This window comes from Rhinoraja longicauda, chromosome 44, assembly GCF_053455715.1.
Source record: "Rhinoraja longicauda isolate Sanriku21f chromosome 44, sRhiLon1.1, whole genome shotgun sequence".
Classification (NCBI taxonomy): Eukaryota; Metazoa; Chordata; class Chondrichthyes; order Rajiformes; family Arhynchobatidae; genus Rhinoraja; species Rhinoraja longicauda.
In genome coordinates, this window is record NC_135996.1 from 7981600 (window position 1) to 8008337 (window position 26738).

At 51.5% G+C, this 26738-nt stretch overlaps 2 protein-coding genes across 2 annotated transcripts in view; both read right to left on the reverse strand.

Annotated features, from left to right (window-relative positions):
• The window catches only part of glmp (glycosylated lysosomal membrane protein), a gene marked incomplete at its 3' end in the record, with an annotated part of 6451 nt that extends 2499 nt beyond the window's left edge, over window positions 1-3952 (reverse strand). The window contains 1 exon segment of the mRNA XM_078431938.1: window positions 3856-3952. Within this exon segment, the coding sequence (XP_078288064.1) occupies window positions 3856-3942 (87 nt within the window).
• Window positions 3953-8669: 4717 nt separating this feature from the next.
• Window positions 8670-22074, reverse strand: cct3 (chaperonin containing TCP1, subunit 3 (gamma)). The gene is made up of 14 exons (XM_078431883.1): window positions 21966-22074; window positions 21364-21425; window positions 18967-19017; window positions 18439-18501; window positions 17118-17214; window positions 16533-16650; window positions 15735-15921; window positions 15185-15334; window positions 14147-14279; window positions 13354-13435; window positions 12326-12506; window positions 11374-11619; window positions 9739-9870; window positions 8670-8976 (listed from the first exon to the last, which is right to left on the reverse strand). The coding sequence occupies exons 1-14, from the start codon at window positions 21991-21993 to the stop codon at window positions 8878-8880; spliced, it is 1629 nt and encodes a 542-aa protein (XP_078288009.1). The 5' UTR covers window positions 21994-22074; the 3' UTR covers window positions 8670-8877.
• Between the last annotated feature and the right edge of the window lie 4664 nt (window positions 22075-26738).

Genomic DNA, 26738 nt, shown 5'->3' on the forward strand with positions numbered 1-26738 from the left:
TAGTCTGAAGAAGGGTTCCAACCCAAAACATCACCCACTCTTTTTCTCCAGAGATGCTGCCTGACCCGCTGAGTTACTCCAGCACTTTGTGCCAATAGAGTCGTAGAGTGATACAGTGTGGAAATGGGCCTTCGGCCCAACATGTCCCATCTACACTAGTCCCACCTGCCCGCGTTTGGTCCATATCCCTCCAAACCTGTCCTATCCATGTACCCGTCCAACTGTTTCTTAAATGTTGGGATAGTTCCTGCCTCAACTACCTCCTCCGGCAGCTTGTTCCACACACCCACCACCATTTAGAAACATAGAAAATAGGTGCAGGAGGAGGCCATTCGGCCCTTCGAACCAGCACTGCCACTCATTGTGATCACGGCTGATCATCCACAATCAATAACCCGTGCCTGCCTTCTCCCATATCCCTTGATTCCACTAGACCCTCGAGCTCTATCGAACTCTCTCTTAAATCCATCCGGTGATTTGGCCTCCACTGCCCTCTGTGGCAGAGAATTCCACAAATTCACAACTCTCTGGGTGAAAAAGTTCCTTCTCACCTCAGGTTTAAATGGCCTCCCCTTTATTCTAAGACTGTGGCCCTTGGTTCTGGACTCCCCCAACATTGGGAACATTTTTCCTGCATCGAGCTTATCGAGTCCTTTTACAAATTATAGGTTTTTATAAGATCCCCTCTCATCCTTCTAAACTTGTGTGAAATTTGTGTGAAGTTATAATTTGTGTGAAAACGTTACCCCTCAGGTTCGTATTAAATCTTTTTCCCTTCACCTTAAACCTATGTCCTCTGGTCTATTTTTGGTATAATCCAACATCTTCCAGTTCCAATCCAGTTCCTTCCAACACATTATTGGGCAGCACAGTGGCGCAGCGGTAGAGTTGCTGCCTTATAGCGAATGCAGCGTCAGAGACTCAGGTTCGATCCTAACTACAGGTGCTGTCTGTACGGAGTTTGTACGTTCTCCCCGTGACCTGCGTGGGTTTTCTCCGAGATCTTCAGTTTCCTCCCACATTCCAAAGATGTACAAGTTTGTAGGTTAATTGGCTGGGCAAATGTAAGAATTGTCCCTAGTGGGTGTAGGATAGTGTTAGTGTGCGGGGATCGCTGGGCGGTGCGGACCCGGTGGGCCGAAGGGCCTGTTTCTGCGCTGTATCTCTAAAGTATCGACATTTACATCCAAGTCATATACATCACAAACAGATCCACCCCTGCAGAACTCCACTGATCAAAGACCTCCACCCTGAGCATTGCCCTGCTACCACAGTCCTCTGGCCTCTTCCAGTCAGGCAGTCTGATTCTACTTGATGGGGAGGGTGGACTGTGGGCACCAGCGGGGGGGGGGGGATGGTCAGTACTGACCACAGAGTGTCAACATGATCTCACCCATCAGTGTGAGTCAGCAGTCACATCTTTCCGGATAAAACTTCCTCATTTTGCAACCACAAGTGTAAAGAGAGGAAGCTGCAGGGGGCACCAGCCAGCAGGGGGAGTGGGTGGTCATCGTGGGGCAGTCTGGGTGGCCTCTGGTTGGGGGGGGGGGGGGGGATGGGGAATTGCAAAATGTTACCACAGCCAATTAACCTACAAACCTGTACGTCTTTGGAGTGTGGGAGGAAACCAGAGCACCTGGAGAAAACCCACGCAGGTCACAGGGAGAACGTGCAAACTCCATACAGGCAGCACCCGTAGTCAGGATCGATCCCGGGTCTCTGGCGCTGCAAGGCCACTCTGCCATCCAAATCTTTGATGCCCTTACAAACCAAGAACCTGTCAATCTCCACTTTAAAAGTACCCAATGTTTTGGCCTCCACCACCATCTGTGGGCAATGAGTTCCACAGATTCACCAGCCTCTGGGTAAAAAAAAAACCTCCTCCTCATCTCCTTTCTGAAGGTATGTCTTTTTATTCCGGTCCTAGACTCAGAGGGTCAGGCAGCATCAGTGGAGGTAACGGACAGACGATGGAGACCCTTGGGTGGAGACCCTTCTTCGGACTGGTGGAGGAGACGGAGGGACCTGGATCACATGCAGGCTGGAGAAGAGATTCATGTAAAACTAGCATCATGTCCAGCACGCACATTGTGGGCCGAAGGTTCGGCTCATGTGGTGTTGGGTTCTAGGACATTATTACTGCGACTCGCTGGGTGATAAGTCGTGGGCAACGCTGACAAGGCATGGGGCAACACCTGTCCGTACACCTTCAACCACGACTCTGTCCAAGGACCCTGCCAGTCTTTTCAGGTGAGGCAGAGGTTCACTTCATCTCCTCCAACCTCATCTACTGTATCCGCTGTTCCAGGTGTGGACTCCTGTGCATCGATGCGACCAAGCGCAGGCTCGGCGATCGTTTCGTTGAACACCTCCGCTCAGTCCGCCTGAACCTACCTGATCTCCCGGTTGCTCAACACTTTAACTTACCCTCCCATTCCCACACAGACCTTTCTTTCCTGGGCGTCCTCCACTGTCAGAGTGAGGCCCAGCACAAATTGGAGGAACAGCACCTCATATTTCGCTTGGATAGCTTACACCCCAGCGGTATGCAGTGCAGAAAGCCAATGGAATGTTGGCCTTCATAACAAGAGGAGTTGTGTATTGGAGCAAAGAGGTCCTTCTGCAGTTGTACAGGGCCCTAGTGAGACCGCACCTGGAGTACTGTGTGCAGTTTTGGTCTCCAAATTTGAGGAAGGATATTCTTGCTATTGAGGGCGTGCAGCGAAGGTTTACTAGGTTAATTCCCGGAATGGCGGGACTGTCATATGTTGAAAGACTGGAGCGACTAGGCTTGTATACACTGGAATTTAGAAGGATGAGAGGGGATCTTATCGAAACATACAAGATTATTAAGGGGTTGGACACGTTAGAGGCAGGAAACATGTTCCCAATGTTGGGGGAGTCCCGAACCAGGGGCCACAGTTTAAGAATAAGGGGTCGGCCATTTAGAACGGAGATGAGGAAAAACCTTTTCAGTCAGAGAGTTGTGAATCTGTGGAATTCTCTGCCTCAGAAGGCAGTGGAGGCCAATTCTCTGAATGCATTCAAGAGAGAGCTAGATAGAGCTCTTAAGGATAGCAGAGTCAGGGGAGAAGGCAGGAACGGGGTACTGATTGAGAATGATCAGCCATGATCACATTGAATGGAGGTGCTGGCTCGAAGGTCCGAATGGCCTCCTCCTGCACCTGTTTTCTATATTGTGTAGCCGCCACAAACACTCCATGGGAACAGCCACAGTTTAAGACCATCTTTCCATGACACAAAATGGGTTGGAATCTGTGAACAAAATTCTGAATGATCAGATTATCAACACATCCATTGAATGCAATGCCAGACCTGTTGGAATAAGAAGGGTCCATCCATTGAATGCAATGCCAGACCTGTTGGAATAAGAAGGGTCTCGACCCGAAACGTCACCCATTCCTTCTCTCCCGAGATGCTGCCTGACCTGCTGAGTTACTCCAGCATTTTGTGAATAAATCGATTTGTACCAGCATCTGCAGTTATTTTCTTATACTGTTGGAATAAGAGCCGGGACCTCTTCTGCTACCGGCGGAGCCGAGGGGGGGGGGGGGGGGGGGGGGAGCAGGTCACAACCATGGTAGGCACCAGCCCCGGGAAAAGGACATAGGTTAAATTGACACAAACATCCTCCTGGTCTGAAGAAGGGTCTCGACTCTCGACGTCACCCATTCCTTCTCTCCAGAGATGCTGCCTGCCCCGCTGAGTTACTCCAGCAGTTTGTGTGTCTACCTTCGATTTAAACCAGCATCTGCGGTTCTCTCCTCCACACTTCCCCCTTCACCTTGGGCGAGGGGTTTGCAAACACCCTCGCCAGCCCGCAACCCCCCTTACCCGTCTGCGGTAGGAGTCGTGTGGCCGCACCAAGCCGGGGATCAATGCAACGAGACAGCAACACACCAGCACTGTGACCGACGCCATGACTGTTACATTCCCATCAGCTGACTTCCGCCTTGTGTCGCCGCCCCTGTGGGCTGAGCTCTTAAAGGCACCGTCACCCATTCCAACAGACAATAGGTGCAGGAGGAGGCCATTCGGCCCTTCGAGCCAGCACCGCCATTCAATGTGATCATGGCTGATCATTCTCAATCAATACCCCGTTCCTGCCTTCTCCCCATACCCCCTGACTCCGCTATCCTTAAGAGCTCTATCTAGCTCTCTCTTGAATGCATTCAGAGAATTGGCCTCCACTGCCTTCTGAGGCAGAGAATTCCACAGATTCACAACTCTCTGACTGAAAAGGTTTTTCCTCATCTCCATTCTAAATGGCCTACCCCTTATTCTTAAACTGTGGCCCCTGGTTCTGGACTTCCCCCAACATTGGGAACATGTTTCCTGCCTCTAACATGTCCAACCCCTTAATTATCTTATATGTTTCGATAAGATCCCCTCATCCCTCTAAATTCCAGTGTATACAAGCCTAGTCGTTCCAGTCTTTCAACATACAACAGTCCCGCCATTCCGTGAATTAACCTAGTAAACCTACGCTGCACGCCCTCAATAGCAATACTCCCCAGCATTTAGTGAGCTCTTAAAGGGACCGGCTCGGGGCCATCTTTGCGTCTGCAACCTGCTCTGAATGAAAGAAGGCGCTTCACGGCGTCTCATGACCAGCACAGATAAGGCAGGCTGTCAGAACCCTTTTACCCAAAGATAGACACAAAATTCTGGAGTAACTCAGCAGGTCAGGCAGCATCTGTGGAGAACATGGATAGGTGACGTTTCACAGAGTGCTGGAGTAACTCAGCGGGTCGGGCAGCATCTGTGGAGAACATGGATAGGTGATGTTTCACAGAGTGCTGGAGTAACTCAGCGGGTCAGGCAGCATCTGTGGAGAACATGGAAAGGTGACGTTTCACAGAGTGCTGGAGTAACTCAGCGGGTCAGGCAGCATCTCTGGAGAAAAAGAGTGGGTGGTGTTTTGGGTTGAACCCTTCTTCAGACTAAACGAAGACAGGTTAGTCACTAATTAGCAGAGGACACCATTGCTGGGGTTGCGGACTGTGAGGAAGGCTGTCAGATCTGTGGAGAACATGGATAGGTGACGTTTCACAGAGTGCTGGAGTAACTCAGCGGGTCGGGCAGCATATGTTGAGAACATGGATAGGTGACGTTTCGGGTCGAGACCCTTGGTTCTTGGTCTTCCAAAATATTCCAAAATGGAATTCCAAATCAAAAAATTTCCTTTTTCCCAACGTGGAAATATCCAATGCCCAGACTCCAGAAGGCGAGAGGAGGAAAATCTAATGGAGATGTGCTGGAAAAGTGTTGAGATTGGTAGATTCTCTATTAGTACGGGTGTTAGAATTAAAGTCATCAGGAATGCTGGCTCCGTCCTGGGGGTGGAATTAGATTCACGGGGGGTGGTGTTGGAGGGGAGGATGCTCCTCAAACTGCGGAGCATCCTGGACAATACAGCTCACCCCCTCCATGACACACTGGTCTACCTGAGGAGCACCTTCAGCAACAGACTAGTCCCACCAAGATGCAGCACAGAACGCCACAGGAGATCCTTCTTCCGTGGCTATTAAACTGTACAACTCCTCGCCCTTCTGTCGTGGGATAGACTGACTCCTCCCCCCCCCCCCCCCTTAATCTTTGCACAACCCCAATCCTTTCCACTCGTCACTTTAATTTCATGTTTTATGACTGTTGGCAGATCAATTTCCCTGCTGGGATAAATAAAGTTCTATCGTATCGTTATGGGGAGAAGGCAGGAGAATGGAGTTGAGAGGGAAAGATATACCGATGAACCAAAACATTATGACCACTGACAGGTGAAGTGAAAAACATTGATTATCTTGTTATAATGGCAGCTGATAAGGGGCAGCAAGTGAACAGTCAGTTCTTGAAGTTGATGTGTTGGATGCAGGGGAAATGGGCAGGAGTAAAGACCTGAGCGACTTTGACAAGGGCCAAATTGTTATGGCCAGACGACTGGTGGGGTGGGGTGCTCCCGGTCAGCAGTTGTGAGTATCTACTGACAGTGGTCCGAGGAGGGACAAACCACAAACAGGTTGTTGTGCGCCCAAGGGTCATCGATGAGCGAGGGCAACGAAGGCTATCCTGCCTGGTCCGAACCGATAGAAGGTCAACTGTGGCACAAGTCACAGAAAATGTTAATGGTGGTCACGGGAGGAATGTGTCAGAATGCAGTGCATCGCACCCTGCTGCGTATGGGGCTGCACACGGAGGACCAACAGCATGTTAGGCAGGTGGTCATAATGTTTTGGTTCATCGGTGTAGATTAACCATGATTGAATAGCATAGACTTGATGGGCCAAACGGCCTAATTCTGCTCTGAGAATTCATGAACTATACGGAGTGGTGGTAGTAGATTGAACAGTGGTGTTTAAGAGGCTGTTCGATTAGCACATGGACGTGCAGGCAACAGACGGATAGGAATCATGTGCAGGCAGATGAGATCAATTTAACTTGGCATCATGTTTGGCACAAACATTGCGGGCCAAAGGGCCCGTTCCTGTGCAGTATTGTTGTGTGTTCATAGCTGCAAAGACCCAGAAGGCAGGAGAAGGAAAAATAGATCAGCCATAATCTTATAGAAACATAAATTATAAAAGGACTGGACAAGCTAGATGCAGGAAAAATGTTCCCAATGTTGGGGGAGTCCAGAACCAGGGGCCACAGTCTTAGAATAAAGGGGAGGCCAATTAAAACTGAGGTGAGAAAAAACTTTTTCACCCAGAGTTGTGAATTTGTGGAATTCTCTGCCACAGAGGGCAGTGGAGGACAAATCAATGGATGGATTTAAGAGTTAGATAAAGCTCTAGGGGCTAGTGGAATCATGGGATATGGGGAGAAGGTAGACACGGGTTATTGATTGGGGACGATCAGCCATGATCACAATGAATGGCGGTGCTGGCTCAAAGGGCCGAATGGCCTCCTCCTGCACCTCTTTTCTCTGTTTCTAATGGAATGACAGTGCAGACTTGATGTGCCGATGGCCTAATTCTGTTCCTGCAACCTGTGAACAATAGAGCTGTAGGTGTCTGGAATGGGCCAAGTGGCCTAAATCTAGTCGAATGTCTTGAGGCTTCCCTCACCACCATTGGGTTTCTGGGAAGGCCAACTAGTGGCCTTATCATTGCAAGGCCAGCATGGTGGCACAGCGGTAGAGTCGCTGTCTTTCAGCGAACGCAGGAGATCCAGGTTCAATCCCAACTATGGGTGCCGTCTGTATGAGTTTGTATGTTCCCCCCGTTTTCTCCGAGATCTTCGGTTTCTTCCCACACTCCAAAGACGTACGTAGGTTAATTGGCTTGGTAAATGTAAAAATTGTCCCTCGTGAATGTAGGATAGTGTTAATGTGTGTATCTCTAAATTAAACACCCTTGTACTCCCAGTAATCACGGCCCAAGGGTCTCAGGAAGGGCCGTGGGTGGCACATTTCTTCAAAGAGGCTTTGAGGACATCCTTGAATCTTTCCCCATCTGTTCAGCCATCCATGCTCAAAAATCATGGAAAGTTATAAAGTAGGGGAGTAACTCAGTGGTTCGGGCAACATCCCTGGAGAACATGGAAAGGTGGCTGGACTATCAGCCTGAAGAAGGGTCCGAACACAAAACATCATCTATCCACATTCTTCACAGATGCTGCCTGACCTGCTGAGTTACGCTAACATTTAGTGTCTTTTCTTGGTAAATCAGCACCTGTAGTTGCTTGTTTCTACTGCATGAATGTTGGAATGGTAGTCTATTGTTTGAACAATGAATGGGGCCATGTACCTGGGTCTCAGTATTGGAGATACGGCATGTCATGTTATCCTGGCCATCAGCATTTCTTAGATTTCCAGAGATTCTTTCTTCATAAAACAATAATGATTTTTTTTCCAACCACTGATTAATTCAAGATATGAGCTTTGGTCACCTGCAAATCCTTGCCCTTTGGCCTGCCATTGTTACCTGTCCGTGCCTCAAAGTTCACATGGTCACCTTTCATTATTTGCTCCCCTTCCCCACAATCTCCCTTGGGTTAGTTTCTGTGTGTTATGTGCCAGTCCTTTCTTCATCACTAAAAGCTAACAAACTGCAATTGTGGGTGTTCGTAGATTAATTGACCTTGGTAAAATGATAAATTGTCCCATGTGTGTCAGACAGTGCTAGTGTATGGGTGATCGATCCCTAGTCGGCACGGACTCGGTGCGCTGAATGGCCTGTTTCTGTGCTGTATCTCTAAAATCTAAAGCAGCTTGCAGTTACAAACCCTGCTTTGTGGGCAGCTGCCACTCACCAACATACTGATCCATGTGTATTGTGAATGCCTTGCTTGCTTGACAACAAAATAACCAACTTTAAGCACAGGTTATTACAATGTAGATTAAAAATATGCCTTAAAAAAAACTACGAGGAAGGTGGAATCAGTCAGGCTGAAGGTTTGTAAAGCAGCTAATGGACTGAATGGCCTGCTTGTGCAGTGTGGGGGTGAATGGCATCAGTTCAGACCACAAGACGATGGATCCTGCCCTCATCAGTAAACGTTTCTCAGCCCTGCCGTCTCCCACACTCCGCTCTGTCCACACCCACTGCCTGCAGGAGAGAGACCGACCCCACTCCCAGCCCAGCCCCCACTCCACCGTCCCACTGTGATAGACACGCACACATTCAGGTGAGGTCATGAAGACACAAACGTTAGTTGGTCAAATCTTTATTGAAAGCCAATGGGCAGAAGGGAGTTGAAGCTGCAGCGGGTACTGAGTGGGAAATGGTGGGCAGCTGAGGTGCCAGCTGTACCGTCCGCCCCACCACCATGTCAAACATCCTTTAACAATAAATACCGGAGAATGTTCCTTGTGGGCTAGGGGTGTGCCCTGGTCCTCCTGGGCCGCACGGGTCCCAGCTAGTTGTACGCAGCATCCCCTTCACCACCTTGGTTGTTGTCCTTCTTGCTCTTGTGCCCGGACACAATGTCGTCAATGCGGAGCAACAGGATGGCAGTCTGCGGACAGGCAGAGGCAGGGTCAGAGTCAGACAGCGGCAGGGTCGGGGCCAGGCAGAGGCTGGGTCGGGGCCAGGCAGAGGCTGGGTCGGGGCCAGGCAGAGGCAGGGTCAGGCGGCGGCAAGGTCAGGCGGAGGCGGGGTCACACTGGCCCAAGCTGGGGATCTTCCACCCACAGCTGGTCCCCTGCCCACCGCTGACACCAGGTGCCCAGTACCTCAGCTCATCATCCCCACCCAACCACTCTACAGCTGCCATTAGTGTCTCCCTTACAGCCCAGCCCCACTGCTGAACACTCCCTCTACCCATCTGGCATCAGCGCCTCGATGCTGTGGGGCACTCACCTCCACCCAACCAATCCCCACATCTGCCATTGGTGCCCTTCACCCCTGGACACACCCTCCACCCATCTGGCATCAGCGCCTCCCTGATGACCCGGCTGTGGTGTCGGGCACCACTCACCCATCTGCCTTTGGCCCACCACGGACAACCTGGCTGTGGTGTCGGGCACCACCCACCCATCCCCCTTTGGCCCACCACTGACAACCTGGCTGTGGTGTCGGGCACCACCCACCCATCCCCCTTTGGCCCACCACTGACAACCTGGCTGTGGTGTCGGGCACCACCCACCCATCCCCCTTTGGCCACCGCTGACGACCTGGCTGTGGTGTCGGGAACCATCCACCCATCCCCTTTTGGCCCACCGCTGACGACCTGGCCTTGGGGTCAGCACCACCCACCAATCTGCAGTGAGGCACTCACCTCCACCGAGGTTTTGAACGTCTGTGACTTGACCGTCAGTGGCTCCCAGATGCCGAGCTCCTTCATGTCGGCCAGGGCCCCGGTCTCTCCGTTCACTCCCCATGTCTGGCAGCCTTCCTGCGTGTGCTTAGCCTGCAACATGGCAACAAACCGTCAACACAGTGCCAGAGCCAGACATGTGCGGTGTGGGCACCAGGAATGGTGTAGGCACCAGGGAAGGAACGGCATGGGGACAAGGGAAGGAACGGCATGGGGACAAGGAACGGCTTGGGCACGAGGGAAGGAACGGCATGGGCACCAGGGAAGGAACGGCGTGGGGACAAGGGAAGGAACGGCATGGGGACAAGGAACGGCTTGGGCACGAGGGAAGGAACGGCGTGGGCACCAAGAACGGCGTGGGCACCAGGGAAGGAACGGCGTGGGGACAAGGAACGGCTTGGGCACCAGGGAAGGAACGGCGTGGGCACCAGGGAAGGAACGGCGTGGGGACAAGGGAAGGAACGGCATGGCGTGGGCACAAGGCACAGCGTGGGTACCAGGGAAGGAACGGCCTGGGCACCAAGAAGGAACGGCGTGAGCACCAAGAAGGAACGGCGTGGGCACCAAGGAGGAACGGCGTGGGGACCAAGGAGGAACGGCGTGGGCACCAAGGAGGAACGGCGTGGGGACCAAGGAGGAACGGTGTGGGCACCAAGAAGGAACGGCGTGGGGACAAGGAACGGTGTGGGCACCAGGGAGGAACGGTGTGGGCACCAAGAAGGAACGGCGTGGGGACAAGGAACGGTGTGGGCCCAGGGAGGAACGGTGTGGGCACCAAGGAGGAACGGCGTGGGCACCAAGAAGGAACGGCGTGGGCACCAAGAAGGAATGGCTTCGGCACAAGGAACGGTGTGGGCACCAGGGAAGGAACAGCATGGCGTGGGTACAAGGAACAGCTTGGGCACCAGGGAGGAACGGCACGGGCACCTGGGAAGGAAAGGTGTGGGCACCAGGGAAGGAATGGGCACCTAGAACGGCGTGGGGACAAGGAACTGTGTGGCGTAGGCACAAGGAACAGCATGGGCACCGGGGAGGAACTGCGTGGCGTGAGCACAAGGAACGGCGAGGGGACAAGGGAAGGAACTGCGTGGCGTGGGCACCAAAGAACGGCATGGGCACCAGGGAGGAATGGAGTGGGCACAAGGAACAGCACGATCACCAGGGAGGAATGGCATAGGCACCAGGGAAGGTGGAATTATGCACTGATGTCCGTTTCCCCAAGTGCCTATAGAACAATTTTCTGGACTGCAGACTATAATCTTGCACTAAACATTATTCATGTTATTCCCTTTATCCTGTATCTCCATACTGTGGATGGCTAGATTACAATCTTTTCACTGTACCTCAGTACACGTAACAATAAACTAAATGGAGGAAGACAGAGACAGAAAGGGTATTATTCCTGGTAGTGGAACAGCCCAGTCATCAGTTTAAGGATGAGTTGGCCATCGTGTGGAGTCATGTGTTGTGTGGCAGAGTCTGAGCAGAGAGAAGGAGTGAGGGTTAGAATGAGTGAACAGAACAGGCAGAGACTGCACTAAGGAGCGTTAGCATTGATCAATAACAGGCTAAACGGACAAAGCCATTGAAGCTTACCCTAAGCGAGGTGAGCATACGGATTGTGCTGGCTCCACAGTTCTGGATGAGAGTTCTGGGGATGACCTCCAGGGCATTAGCCACTGCACGGTAAGGCCACTGCTCCACACCAGTCATGGTCTTGGACTTCTCGATCAGGGTGTGTGCCACTGCCATCTCCACTGACCCACCGCCCGGCACCAGGCGAGGGTCCAGCAGCACATTACGGGTCACCTGCATCGCATCTTGCAGGTTCCGCTCCACCTCCTGCAACCACAACCAACACTGACCGACTAACCAGCACCAGGGACATGACCATCACCCCACCCTGCACCCACACCCAGGGACATGACCATCACCCCACCCTGCACCCACACCAAACACCAGGGACATGACCATCACCCCACACTACACCCCCACCCAACACTGACTGACTGGCACCAGGGACATGACCATCATCCCACCCTGCACCCACACCAGGGACATGACCATCACCCCACCCTGCACCCACACCCAACACTGACCGGCACCAGGGACATGACCATTATCCCACCCTGCACCCACACCCAACTGACCACCACCGGGGACATGGCCATCACCCCACACTACACCCCCACCCAACACTGACCGACTGACCAGCACCAGGGACATGACCATCACCCCACCCTGCACCCAACACTGACCATCACTCCGGGGACATGACCATCACCCCACACTACACCCCCACCCAACACTGACCGACTGACTGCCTCCAGCCCCACCCCACCCCCCAGTGGGTTCCCCACACTGCCCACCCCACAATGTAACCAGTACCCCAGGGCCTTTAGTTCTCTCCTCTCCAACCTCTTCCCACAGCTCCAACATGCACCCCCACCCTCTGTCCTTCATCCACCAGTGTCCAACTTAGATCCCTCAAGCCCAACTCACTCTATTGTTAACCACAGGGTGTCCGCATTGTCTCGGACTTGCTTACCGCCAGGATCTCCTTGCTAGCTCCACGCAGGAGAATGGTGCAAGCTTTGGGGTCTTTGCATTCGGTGACAAAGGCAAAGTATTCATCGCCGATCTTCTTGACATCAAACTGCCCGGCTCCGGTTCCAACATCCTGCTCACTCAGCTCGTCAGTCCGGCTCACCACTCTTGCACCGCACGCCCTGCACGACAAACAGTACCCATTGACCCAGAGCACCAACTGAGATAGTTACAGCACCCACTGACCAAGAGCACCCACTGACGGATAGCAACAGCACCCACTGATGGATAGCAACAGCACCCACTAATCTAGAGCAACAGCACCCACTGACTGAGACCACCCGCTAAACCTGGGGAGCAGCGCCCACAGGCCCTGGGGACCAGCACCCAGTGACGTACAGAGAGCGTGTCTGGGAAAAAGCAGGGAAGAGCACCCAGTGATGGACAGGAACAGAACCAGACTGTGACAAATACATGCAGCTTGCTCACACAGGTGGTTGTGGCAAGACATGGATTTCTGAGAGAGTTGGTTAAGCGCAGGAGAAAGATGAGGAAAGGCAGGTGTGTGGGCAGTTTGTATGGAGCATCAACACCAGCACAGGGTCATACGGTCATGATAGGAGCAGAATTATACCATTCAGCACATCAAGTCTACTCCGCCATTCAATCATGGCTGATCTATGTTTCGCTCCTCACCCCATTCTCCTGCCTTCTAGCCATAACCCGACACCCATACGAATCAAGAATCTATCTACCTCTGCTTTAAAAATATCCAGTCGAATGGATTCTTCCTGTACTGGATGTGAAATATCAAATTGTCATCTCACGTTTAGCCCAGGATCAGCACACACTAGCTACCCGTGTTTAATTCTCCTTAAGATGCACCCGCAGACAACTCAGATTAGGGCAATATCACAAAGGCAAGTAGTGCATACGATACGTCTCACTGCTGTTGAGCTGGGGGTCTGAATCGTGCCCAGGATTAAAGCTGGGTTCAGTGGCAGACGCGGGCGGGCTGGCTCACCATACCTGGCAATGCGGTTACTGTCACTCTTCCTGATGCGGCGGATTGCAGTGATGTTTGCCTTCATGAGGTAATGAATCGCTAGGTCTGAAAGGCAAAGGAGACCAAAGCTGAAGGTGTGTTGGTGGCCCTACAATATTATTTCCCCCACAAAGAGCCCAAATCTAAGCCTTTCCCTTGCGGGAGACCCGACTAGTGATGAATTATTGCTGAGCCCTGTCTCCAGGCTCGTCACCGTGCCATAATAGAGATTTGAACAGGTACGTGATTGGAATGGATCAGATATGGGCCACGCGGTCACGTGTGTCAGCAAAGCCGTCAGTGTTACCTGATGGGCCAGACTCCGGTATATATCTGCCACTTGTATGTAACAGTTGTCACGGTCAATATGCAGATAGCACTGACTGACTTCACTTGGTGGTTTGCTAAACCTCATGCAGCTGAACTATTTAAAACAGTTCCAGCCAAGAGTGCTCTGCAGTCGTAGGCTGCGCATAGTAATGGAGTTGTCATACACACAACCAGTTAGGACAGCACCTCACTCGCTGTCTTCTACAGCAAGACCACCCGTCCTGAGCTGGGACAAGTGCGGTAACTTCTTGGCACTGGGCTCGTCTCTGATCCCTACACCGGGACTCTGGCATATCCACACAGTACTGAGGGAGCACTAGTACAGCTGCTCTCTTCACAGACGTTGGGCTCAGCATGTTGTACCAAGGAGGACTCGGGACAGAGTGTGGGGATGTCTCCACCACAAGGTCTACCTGATTAGTCACCACTATGTGCTGTGCACCCTACCTGAGATGCCCTTCTCAGTGAAGAGCAGATCAGGTTTCAGACGGATGATATCCTCACAGATTTGCTGAATGTAATCTTCCTCCATCTGCAAGATGCGAGTGAAGTCCTCCTCACGAGTGATCTCAATATCAGTCTGAAACACAGAAGATCAGAGTTAGGGTCAAACACATTCCAAACAACGAAAGCCCTGACACAATTGAAGTATGGGGAGAACGAGAGGGCAGATGCAGAGACTTGGGGGAATATTGAGTAATACATGCAGGTGACTGGCTCCACCTCCGCTCCACCAGTTTCCCTCCAACATCCCTCCGTCCCTCTAACATCTAGAGACGCTTGGCCTTGGTTTGAAGGAGCTCACTGATGGAGTACCCATGCTTCTCCAGGACGAACAACAGCAAAGGTTAACAAGCTCACTGTTGTCATAAATGTCCCACCCCCTTGACCTTCACACCTCAGCCAGATGTGACAGGCTCCCTGCATTCACCAATTGCTCAGCTCATAGGAACACTTTTAAACTACTGATAATTATTGCAGGTGCTTGGAGAATTGGCCAGGGCAGTGGGAGATAACATACACCCACATCAATGAAATATCGGCAGTTGCAAATTATTGAAGGAAGAGAGCGTGGACTAAAGTGGTCAGCACACAGCCTGTGGATAGTTCAGAAAGTCAACGCACGGTTCCACACGCAATCTTTGATCGCAGGTATGGGGAGGGCAGAGGCTAACTGGTAAAAAAGAGAGTGCTGGAGGAACTCAGCAGGTCAGGCAGCATCTGTGGAGGGAATGGACAGACAATATTTTCGGAGATCAGCTTGACACAAAACATCATTCGCTTATTACCCTCCAATGGATGCTGCCCGGCCCACTGAGTTCTCCAGCACTTTGTATCTGTCTTTGATATAAATCAGCATCTGTAGTTCCTTTCTACACACTTGCTTTGTCTTGCAATAGTCTTCATACACCCTAGTGGAAGACTCTGAGCCAGTTTCTCAGCCCAGCCAAGGCTCCACAGATGGAGAGGGAATACTGTTGGTACCTGGCTCTCTCCCTTCTTGTACTCCAGTGAGCAGTCCAGCAGCATGATGCGGGGACTCTTGATGTGCCGGCGCATGCGAGGATGCGTGACATCCTTGTTCAGCATCACTCCCCGCAGCATGCACGAGTCATCGATGAAGCCGCCAGGAACCTGTGAATAGGGAATAAATGTCACTGCCGGCCTCGGGAAAAACCCACACCAATGGCCATGTGGCACCGGGAACAGCTGAGCAAATACAAAAGCCAACCCAATGTTCAGATGGGAACAACGTTTGCACTGACCGTTCCCATCGGTACTGAGCAAAGAAACATTGAAATGTTACAGCCAAATCTAATCTATCATCTCGATTTCCCAGTTAGATTTTGTTCCCATTGACCTTGGTTTGGAAGAAGTTTGTTGGTGGAGCACCTAGGCCTCTGGGTAGAGAATCCCAAAGACAACATGCACCTGTTAGGTGTAACATGGACATTTGAGGAGATCACAAGAGGGCAGAAGGGCAACAAGCCGGGACAAATCCCTACACCCTTAGGTAGAGGAAGCAGACACCCACCTTCTCAATTTTGGCATACTTCTTAATGTCAATTTGCTTGTGGCCATTTTCATCCAACTCTACAGTCTTCACTGCATCGAGCGCGATGTTGCAGGCCAGGTCAATCTGCAAGTTGGTCACCTTGGTGTTGATGGCACTTTTGATAATATTCAGCATCAGATCCCGGTTATTGGTGTCAACAGGAGTGCTAGAAAGAAAGAGAAACACCTTAAGTGCCCGTGCCCACTGATCTCCTAGCAACTGGATTGTGTTCAACTGAATATAAAGCTTTACCTGTATATTTGAGTAGCTGCAACAGACCCGTGACATTAATTAAAGCAGAAGGAAGTAGCCTGGCGTTTTGGCAGATTGTTGTGGTTCAGACATTTATTGGTTGTAAAGTATTTTGTGAAAGGCTCCAGCTGAATGCAAGTTTTTTTGTTCCACAGCAAGTGGCTAAAATAAAGTTATTGGAGTCACACAGCACGGAAACAGGACCAACATGCCCAATTAGCCCATGCGGACAAATTGCCTGCGTTAATTAGTCCCACCTGCCCGCAGTTGACCCGTATCCCTTTTCTGTCCATGTACCTGCCCAAACACATTTTAAATGTTATTGTACCTGCGTTCACTACACCCTCGGGCAGCTTATTATGCACTCTCATCGCCCTCTGTGTGAAAGGTTGCCCCTTTGGTTACCTTTAAATTTTCCCCCTCTCACCATAAACCTATGCCCTCTAGTTTTAGACTACCCTACCCTGGGAAAAGACAGTGACTGCTCACCGTCTCCATGCCCCTCATGATTTTATAACTGAGTACCTGAGTTCCTCCAGCGTGGTCACCATGTCCTCCAGTGCCTGGTGATAAGCTCCGATGATGACAGAGGGGTGCATCTGCTGCTCCAGGTACTGTTCAGCTACCGACAGCATCTCTCCAGCTGCAAGAAAACACAATGTGCAGTTACTCAACTATAAACGCACTATCCCACTGCACTAGGAGGCTCCTCATCCTGTAGCTTGATGCTGGATCATGACGATGTTAGGTTATGAACACAGTGAATAAAAGAACAAGTTCTCCAGGACGTTACAACAATGGATGCAGAGAAGGGAAGGCGACACTTTGCCTTACACAGGGCCAGACGGCTGAAGGTGTGATCAAGGTCACTGCACACCCTCACCCTGCCTTGCAAGGCCTGTAGCACGGTTCCTGGCTAGCAGTCCGAGCCCACACCCCTCCCACCACTGAAAGCAAGTCTAATCGCAGAGCGAATGGAGGGGCGCTGGGGCGTCGCTGATTGGGCTCCGTCTCTGGCCACCACTATTGGAGCCGGCACAACCCTGGCTGCCCCTCCACACAACATGAACAAAAACCATTAGTGCGATAGTGCAGAGGTGTTTTACGTACCGAGGATGATGACGGAGGTGGTCCCATCGCCAACCTCTTCATCCTGTGTGCGGCTAATCTCAATCATGGACTTGGCTGCTGGATGCTGCACCTGGATCTGAGAGATTGAACAGAATCGTCAGTCCCAACCGGGAGACTGAGGGTGATAAACCAGAGGGAACAGGGAGACAGACTGGGATGAACCAGGAGTGGAGAGACGGACGGAAATGAACCAGGAGTGGAGAGACGGACGGGAATGAACCAGGAGTCGGGAGGCGGACGGGAATGAACCAGGAGTCGGGAGGCGGACTGGAATGAACCATGAGTGGGGAGACTGAGGGTGATGAACCAGGTGTGGGGAGACAGATGGGGATGAACCAGAGGGAAGGGGGAGACAGACAGGGATGAACCAGGTGTGGGGAGACGGATGGGGATGAACCAGGTGTGGGAGACTGAGGGTGATGAACCAGGATACTGGGGGGGGGATGATGAACCAGAATACTGGGGAGACTGGGGGGAATGAACTAGGAGTGGGGAGACTGGGGGGGTGATCCAGAGAACGGGGAGACATGGTGATGAACTAGGATACTGGGGAGCTGATGCTGTCAGAACAATACAACAGGGAGGAAGGCTGAGGTCCAATGAGATCTGCACCAGGCACAGCTCTGCTTTGGGGAACTCTCCACTCCCTATCCGTTGCCACAGGCTGCTGCACATTGTGAGACCACACCGTCCACTGGGCTGAGTGGGCACCACTGGACTGGCAGCCATAGTCATACAGCACGGAAACAGGCCCTTCAGCCAGCCCGTCCATGCCAACACAGATGCCCCCCACCTATGTTAGTTAGCCATTTAGCCACGTTTCCCACAAAGAGTTGGGAAATGACAGTTGGGATTGTCAGCCGACCTCTGGCCCACTTCCTACTGGGGAAGTTACATTCAAGTAAATTAACCTGGAATTTTAACCTGGGATCTGTCTTGACTTTGACCCCAGTGTGGTGTGGAGCTTCCACTGGGGTGAGATACGCAAGAAGAGGTTAATTTCCCCCAATTTATGGTTGGAATCTGAAGGAAGCTGATGGGGATTGGGGGAGGGAGGAAATTGGTGGTCAGAGGGCAACACTGAGTCACCGAAGGGCCCACTTCTGTGCCATAAAAGGGACTGGTGTTGCAAATTAGTTCACCAAGCACAATGAAGCCACAGCCATTCCATGCTCCCGCACACAACACCACGTAGCAAAGGCATTTGTGCTTCAAGATTCACTGGTGGCATTAGGTGAAACCTATCCAGGTTGTGGTGAGAGCTGGAAGCAGGCAGGGATCATTCACCAATAGGACCCACCTCTCGCAGAATGGCATTGCCGTCGTTGGTCATAACGACACCACCCATGGGATCCAGCAACATCTGGGGAAACAGACATTACATTAGTATAAGATAACTGCAGATGCTGCAGTTCGAAAATCGAACAAATCGAAGGTATTTATTCACAAAATAAATGCTGGAGTAACTCAGCAGGTATGAACATCGACTTCTCCAATTTTAGATAGTTCCTCTGTCCCTCCCGTCCCCTCCTCCTTCCCAGATCTCCCTCTATCTTCCTGTCTCCACCTATATCCTTCCTTTGTCCCGCCCCCCTGACATCAGTCTGAAGAAGGGTCTCGACCCGATACGTCACCCATTCCTTCTCTCCCGAGATGCTGCCTGACCTGCTGAGTTACTCCAGCATTTTGTGAATACAGACATTACATTAGACGGTTTTCCAACTCTGCAAGTCATGGCAGGACGTTCCAATGTGGGTGAAGAGTGGGTAATTCCATACAATTTGACCTGCCCATTTCTTTAATAAACAAGCACTACCACTCATCTTACCTTCATCATAGCTCTTGGTCCCAGGCATGTTCGAATAACGTCTGCAATAGTCTGAAAAACGCAAGGAAGCAAGATGACACGGAATACAGATAACTGCGGATTGAGTAACCCATTGATCAGCCCAGTCCATGCCTATGAACACCCATTACTAAACCCTTGCCATTCCTCCCCAAACAGGCCTGGCAACACGGGGCATCATATCCAAGCCTGGACAACCCATTGATTTGGGCATCTCAGTAGTGCAACCTCACATCCTCAGATTCGCATGCTCGATCCTGATCTCCAGTGTTGCCTGTGTGGAGTTTGCATGTTCTCCCTGTGGCTGCACCAGTTTTGTGTGGGTTCACAGTTTCTTATATGTCCCAAAGACATGCAGGCTCACAGGTTAACTGGCCACTGTGAGTCATCCCGATTGTGTAAGGGAAGGTTGTGTCTGTGCGTAGCGGGAATGTGGGGAGAATGGGATGGTGTAGAATTACTGAATATGGGTGGTGGATGGTCAGCATGGTCTCGATGGGCAGAAAGGCCTGTTTGTGTGTTCTATCTCTCTCTATGACAGATACTTCAAGAAAAGTGACAGTTCCCTCACCCAGTCTAAAGAATACACCCCCCACCCAAAGGTCCTCACCTCACCTACTGAGGTGTAATGTTGCCCATTCCACCCTTGGGGAGTGGAACTACACACATGGGTGTCAGACCTAATGCATCTACACCCAACCCAAGCCGAGTTAAATGGAACCATATCTCTGGTACCCTCGGTGGCAGGCCTATTGTATCCATTCCACCCTTGGATGCCAGATCCTACTGTATCTACACTACAGACCACCCCTGGGTGCCAGATCCGACTGTATTAACACCACAGACCACCCTTAGGTGCCAGATCCGACTGTATTAACACCACAGACCACCCTTGGGTGCCAGATCATTAATCAATAATAATTAATGATTTGGATGATGAAATGAGAAGTAACATTAGCAAGTTTGCAGATGACAAAGCTGGGTGGCAGTGTGAACTGCGAAGAAGATGTTAGGACGTTGCAGGGTAACTTGGACAGGTGCGTGGCAGATGCATTATAATGGAGATAAACGTGAGGTTATCCACTTTGGTGGCAAAAATAAGGAGGCAGATTATTATCTCAATGGTGTCAGATTAGGTAAAGAGGAAGTGCAACGAGACCTTGGTGTCGTACACCAGTCACTGAAAGTAAGCGTGCAGGTACAGCAGGCAGTGAAGAAAGCTAATGGCATGTTGGCCTTCATAACGAGAGGATTTGAGTACAGGAGCAAAAAAGTCATTTTTCAATTTTATTTGTATACACATTTAAAAACAACCCACATTGACCAAAGTGCTGTACATCACCAGGTACTGAGAACGAACAAGGGCCCTGGTGAGACCATATCTGGAGTATTGTGTGCAGTTTTGGTCTCCTAATTTGGGGAAGGACGTCCTTGCTATTGAGGCAGTGCAGCGTAGGTTCACGAGGTTAATCCCTGGGATGGAGGGACTGTCATATGAGGAAAGATTGGAAAGACTAGGCTTGTATTCACTGGAGTTTAGAAGGATGAGAGGGGATCTTATAGAGGTATAAAATTATAAAAGGACTAGATATGCTAGATGCAGGAAAAATGTTCCCAATGTTGGCAGAGTCCAGAACCAGGGGGCACTGTCTCAGAATAAAGGGGAGGCCATTTAAAACTGAGGTGAGAAGATACCTTTTCACCCAGAGAGTTGTGAATTTGTGGAATTCTCTGCCACAGAGGGCAGTGGGGGCCAAATCACTGGATGGGTTTAAAAGAGTTAGATAGAGCTCTAGGGGGTCTGAAGAAGGGTCTCGACCCGAAACGTCACCCACTCACGCTTTTGTGGTTGCAGCTCCGAGACTGTGGAACAGCATCCCTCTCCCCATCAGAACTGCTCCCTCCATCGACTCCTTTAAGTCCAGGCTCAAAACCTATTTCTACTCCCTAGCGTTTGAGGCCCATTGAGGAGGTGCTGTGAACTGTTTTGTATGTGCTGTTATGTTTGCGTGCTACTACTGTATGTTTCATTTTTTCCTTAGCACCTAATCAGATGTACAGCACTTTGGTCAACATGGGTTGTTTTTAAATGTGCTATATAAATAAAATTGACTTGACTTGACATTCCTTCTCTCCTGAGATGCTGCCTGACCTGCTGAGTTACTCCAGCATTTTGTGAATAAATACCGTTGATTTGTACCAGCATCTGCAGTTATTTTCTTGTATGAGCTCTAGGGGCTAGTGGAAGCAAGGGGTATGGGGAGAAGGCAGGCACGGGTTACTGATTGTGGATGATCACAATGAATGGCGGTGCTCCTATTGTCTATGCTCCGACTGCACCGACCCCCAGCCCCACCCATGGGCGCCCCCACCCCTCACCTTGGCCGCGCTGATGTTGCCTTGCTGCACTCTGCGGCCCGACTCACGCTTCAAGTTCTGACCTGTGGGAGAGACACGGACAGCGGGTTAGACACAGACACAGGCCCGGGGGGGGAGGGGAGGGGGAGGGGGAGGGGGGGGGGAGGGGGAGGGGGGGGGGGGGAGGGGGAGGGGGGGGGGGGGGGGAGGGGAGGGGGAGGGGGGGGGAGGGGGAGGGGGGGGGAGGGGGGGGGAGGGGGGAGGGGGGGAGACCGCGCCGCCTGGGCCCAGCCAGGCGGGAGGGAGGAAGAGGCCGCTGCATCCGACACCGACCATCACCAGCCATCGGCCCCGACATTCACCCAGCTCAGTCTCAGCACCACGGCCCGTCACCCTCCCCCTCCCCCTCTCCCCCTCCCCCTCCCCCTCCAGCCCCATCACTGGGCCCGGCCCTGTCTCCCCAGGCCCCGATCCGCGCCACTCACTCAGCACCACCTCCCTCCCTCCCTCCCTCCCCAGCCCCCATCGAAGGCCCCCATCCCATCTCCAGGCCCACGTCCCCGCCCTCATCCCCATCCGTAGATCAGGGTTCAGACTCCCAATCCCCGGTCGGCGACACTCACTCAACACGACAACCTGTCTACCCAACATGGCGGCCACCGGCTTGTGCTGGAACCTTCTCCGCCGCCGCGCTCCCCACCACGCTGCCGCCTGATGGACACCCGGCTCCGCCAATCGGCGACCGTCGCAGTGCTGGCCTGGCCAATCGGAAGCGCAGGCCCGTGGTGACGAGTACGATGGCCAATGGGGCAGCGGAACGGCGCCGGGGGGGCGGGGCTGGGAACAGGGATGGGGTTGTGACGAGAGGGAGGGGCTGGGTTTGGGGGCGGGGCTTGGGACAGGAGGCGGGGCCGCGGGGCTGGAGCCGGGGATCGGGGCTGATGCCGGGGGGCGGGGCTGTGATCAGAGGGCGGGGCGAGCGCCGGGGGGCGGGGCTGGGATCAGAGGGTGCGGCTGTGACTAGGGTGCGAAGCTGTGATCAGAGGGCGGGGCTTACGTCGGGGGGCGGGGCTGTGGTCAGAGGGCGGGGCTTGCCCAGTCATTTAACCTAGACAATAGACAATAGAAAATAGGTGCAGGAGGAGGCCATTCGGCCCTTCGAGCCAGCACCGCCATTCAATGTGATCATGGCTGATCATTCTCAATCAGTACCCCGTTCCTGCCAAACCTACAAACCTGGTATTTGTTCACAAAATGCTGGAGTAACTCAGCGGGTCAGGCAGAATCTCGGGAGAGAAGGAATATCATATCATATCATATATATATACAGCACGGAAACAGGCCTTTTCGGCCCACCAAGTCCGCGCCTCCCAGCGATCCCCGCACATTAACACTATCCTACACCCACTAGGGACAATTTTTTACATTTACCCAGTCAATTAACCTACATACCTGTACGTCTTTGGAGAATAAAATTGGAGAATAAAAAGGCAATACGGGGAGAAAAGATGAGGTGCGAGGTTAAACTAGCCAATAATATAAAGGAGGAGAGCAAAAGTTTTTTAGGTACGTGAAGAGGAAAAAAATAGTCAAGGCAAATGTGGGTCCCTTGAAGACAGAAGCAGGGGAATTTATTATGGGGAACAAAGAAATGGCAGACGAGTTAAACCGTTACTTTGGATCTGTCTTTACTGAGGAAGATACACACAATCTCCCAAATGTTCTAGGGGCCGGAGAACCTAGGGTGATGGAGGAACTGAAGGAAATCCACATTAGGCAGGAAATGGTTTTGGGTAGACTGATGGGACTGAAGGCTGATAAATCCCCAGGACCTGATGGTCTGCATCCCAGGGTACTTAAGGAGGTGGCTCTAGAAATAGTGGAAGCATTGGAGATCATTTTTCAATGTTCTATAGATTCAGGATCAGTTCCTGTGGATTGGAGGATAGCAAATGTTATCCCACTTTTTAAGAAAGGAGGGAGAGAGAAAACGGGTAATTATAGACCAGTTAGTCTAACATCAGTGGTGGGGAAGATGCTGGAGTCAATTATAAAAGACGAAATTGCTGAGCATTTGGATAGCAGTAACAGGATCATTCCGAGTCAGCATGGATTTATGAAGGGGAAATCATGCTTGACAAATCTACTGGAATTTTTTGAGGATGTAACTAGGAAAATTGACAGGGGAGAGTCAGTGAATGTGGTGTACCTCGACTTTCAGAAAGCCTTCGACAAGGTCCCAAATAGGAGATTAGTGGGAAAAATTAGAGCACATGGTATTGGGGGTAGGGTACTGACATGGATAGAAAATTGGTTGACAGACAGAAAGCAAAGAGTGGGGATAAATGGGTCCCTTTCGGAATGGCAGGCAGTGACCAGTGGGGTACCGCAAGGTTCTGTGCTGGGACCCCAGCTATTTGCGATATACATTAATGACTTAGATGAAGGGATTAAAAGTACCATTAGCAAATTTGCAGATGATACTAAGCTGGGGGGTAGTGTGAATTGTGAGGAAGATGCAATAAGGCTGCAGGGTGACTTGGACAGGTTGTGTGAGTGGGCGGATACATGGCAGATGCAGTTTAATGTAGATAAGTGTGAGGTTATTCACTTTGGAAGTAAGAATAGAAAGGCAGATTATTATCTGAATGGTGTCAAGTTAGGAAGAGGGGATGTTCAACGAGATCTGGGTGTCCTAGTGCATCAGTCACTGAAAGGAAGCATGCAGGTACAGCAGGCAGTGAAGAAAGCAAATGGAATGTTAATAATAATAATAATAATACATTTTATTTATATAGCGCTTTTCATATACTCAAAGACGCTTTACAGAGATTTTGAGAACATGGGGAAGTTAATAAATAGATAAATAAGTAAATAAATAAATGAACAGAGAAAGGAGACAGTAGGTGAGGTGACCTTCAGTGGTTGAAGGCAGTACTGAACAGGTGAGACTTCAGCGATGTTTTGAATGTGGTGAGTGTGGGGGAGTCTCTAACGGTTTGGGGTAGTGAGTTCCATAGGGTGGGAGCAGCGATGGAGAAAGCCCTGTCCCCCCAGGATCTGAGTTTAGTCCGGATGTGGGGGGATAGGAGATTGGCAGCGGCAGAGCGGAGGGTGCAGGTGGGAGTGTGCCTGTGGAGGAGGTCGGTCAGGTAGGATGGGGCCAGGTTATGGAGGGCTTTGTAGGTTATTAGGAGGATTTTGTACTGGATTTTCTGGGGGATGGGGAGCCAGTGGAGTTTATAAAGGACGGGGGTGATATGGTCACGGATCGAGGTGTGTGTGAGTAGACGGGCAGCGGAGTTTTGAATGTATTGAAGTTTATTGATGATTTTTGAGGGTGCGCCATAGAGGAGGCTGTTGCAGTAGTCCAGACGGGAGGTGATGAAGGCGTGGATGAGGGTTTCTGCAGCTGTGGAGGAGAGGGATGGACGGAGACGGGCAATGTTTTTGAGGTGGAAGAAGGCTGTCTTTGTGATGTGTTTGATGTGTTTGTCGAAGGAGAGGGTTTGATCAAGGATGATTCCAAGATTCCGGATGTGAGGTGAGGTGGATACTGGGAGACCATCAATGTTGAGGATGAAGTTTTGGGTGGATTTGGTGAGCATTTTTGGACCAATGATGATGATTTCAGATTTGTTGCAATTGAGTTGGCCTTCATAACAAGAGGAGTTGAGTATAGGAGCAAAGAGGTCTTTCTACAGTTGTACCGGGCCCTGGTGAGACCGCACCTGGAGTACTGTGTGCAGTTTTGGTCCCAAATTTGAGGAAGGATATTCTTGCTATTGAGGGCGTGCAGCGTAGGTTCACTAGGTTAATTCCCGGAATGGCGGGACTGTCGTATGTTGAAAGGCTGGAGCAATTAGGCTTGTATACACTGGAATTTAGAAGGATGAGGGGGGATCTTATTGAAACATATAAGATAATTAGGGGATTGGACACATTAGAGGCAGGAAACATGTTCCCAATGTTGGGGGAGTCCAGAACAAGAGGCCACAGTTTAAGAATAAGGGGTAGGCCATTTAGAACGGAAATGAGGAAGAACATTTTCAGTCAGAGAGTGGTGAAGGTGTGGAATTCTCTGCCTCAGAAGGCAGTGGAGGCCAGTTAGTTGGATGCTTTCAAGAGAGAGCTGGATAGAGCTCTTAAGGATAGCGGAGTGAGGGGGTATGGGGAGAAGGCAGGAACAGGGTACTGATTGAAGGAATGGGTGATGTTTCACAGAGTGCTGGAGTAACTCAGCAGGTCAGGCAGCATCTCTGGAGAACATGGATAGATGACGTTTCACAGAGTGCTGGAGTAACTCAGCGGGTCAGGCAGCATCTCTGGAGAGAAGGAATGGGTGACGTTTTGGGTCGAGACCTTTCTTCAGACTTTACTCCCACATCCTTGTGATTTTTAAATGCATCTACTGGTTCCGCTCAAATTGTTCCTCGGCGAACAGCCCCAGCTTCTCCAGAATGTTCACTTAAATAACGATCTTGTCACTCCCGGAAGATTGCAGTGGTTTAAGTTTCATATCTTTGTCTTGAACTGCTTATTGATCGTTGGATTTCATCCACAAAGGAACCTCAGTTGGGACATTGACTGACCTCTCACACATTGACCTCTGACCTCTGGCTATTTCTCACACAGATGTCCCTGGTGGATTTAGGGAAGAGGTTGTTGGAGGCAGCGCGAAAGGGTCAGGATGATGAGGTCCGGACACTGATGGCAAATGGCGCTCCGTTTACCACCGATTGGGTACGTAGACTTCTGATGGGGGCATGTGATGAATGTGGGGCAGCAATGTTTGTTCATATCTTTTAACTATCTTTAGAAGGATGAGGGGGAATCTTATTGAAAGTCGAAGGTCTGTGAAGACCTACAAACCTGCACGTCTTTGGAGTGTGGGAGGAAACCGAAGATCTCGGAGAAAAACCACGCAGGTCACGGGGAGAACGTACAAACTCCGTACAGACGGCGCCCGTAGTCAGGATCGAACCTGTGTCTCCGGCGCTGCATTCGCTGTAAGGCAGCAACTCTACCGCTGCGCCACAGTGCCGCCCTGCTGGGGGTCGGGCTGGGGGCGGGGCAGGGCTGGCGCAGGGGGGCGGGGCTGGCGCCGGGGGCGGGGCTGGCGCCGGGGGCGGGGCTGGCGCCGGGGGCGGGGCGGGGCTGGCGCAGGGGGGCGGGGCTGGCGCCGGGGGGCGGGGCTGGCGCCGGGGGCGGGGCTGGCGCCGGGGGGCGGGGCTGGCGAGCATTCTCGGTGGAGCTGCAGATGTTGCAAGTCGAAGATAAAGAGGCAGTGAATGCGGAAATAGCCAACATCTGTGGAGACCGAGTCAAGAGTGTTTTATTGCCATATGTCCCAGACAGAACAATGGGAATTTGTACTTGCATCAGCACTAGTTAAT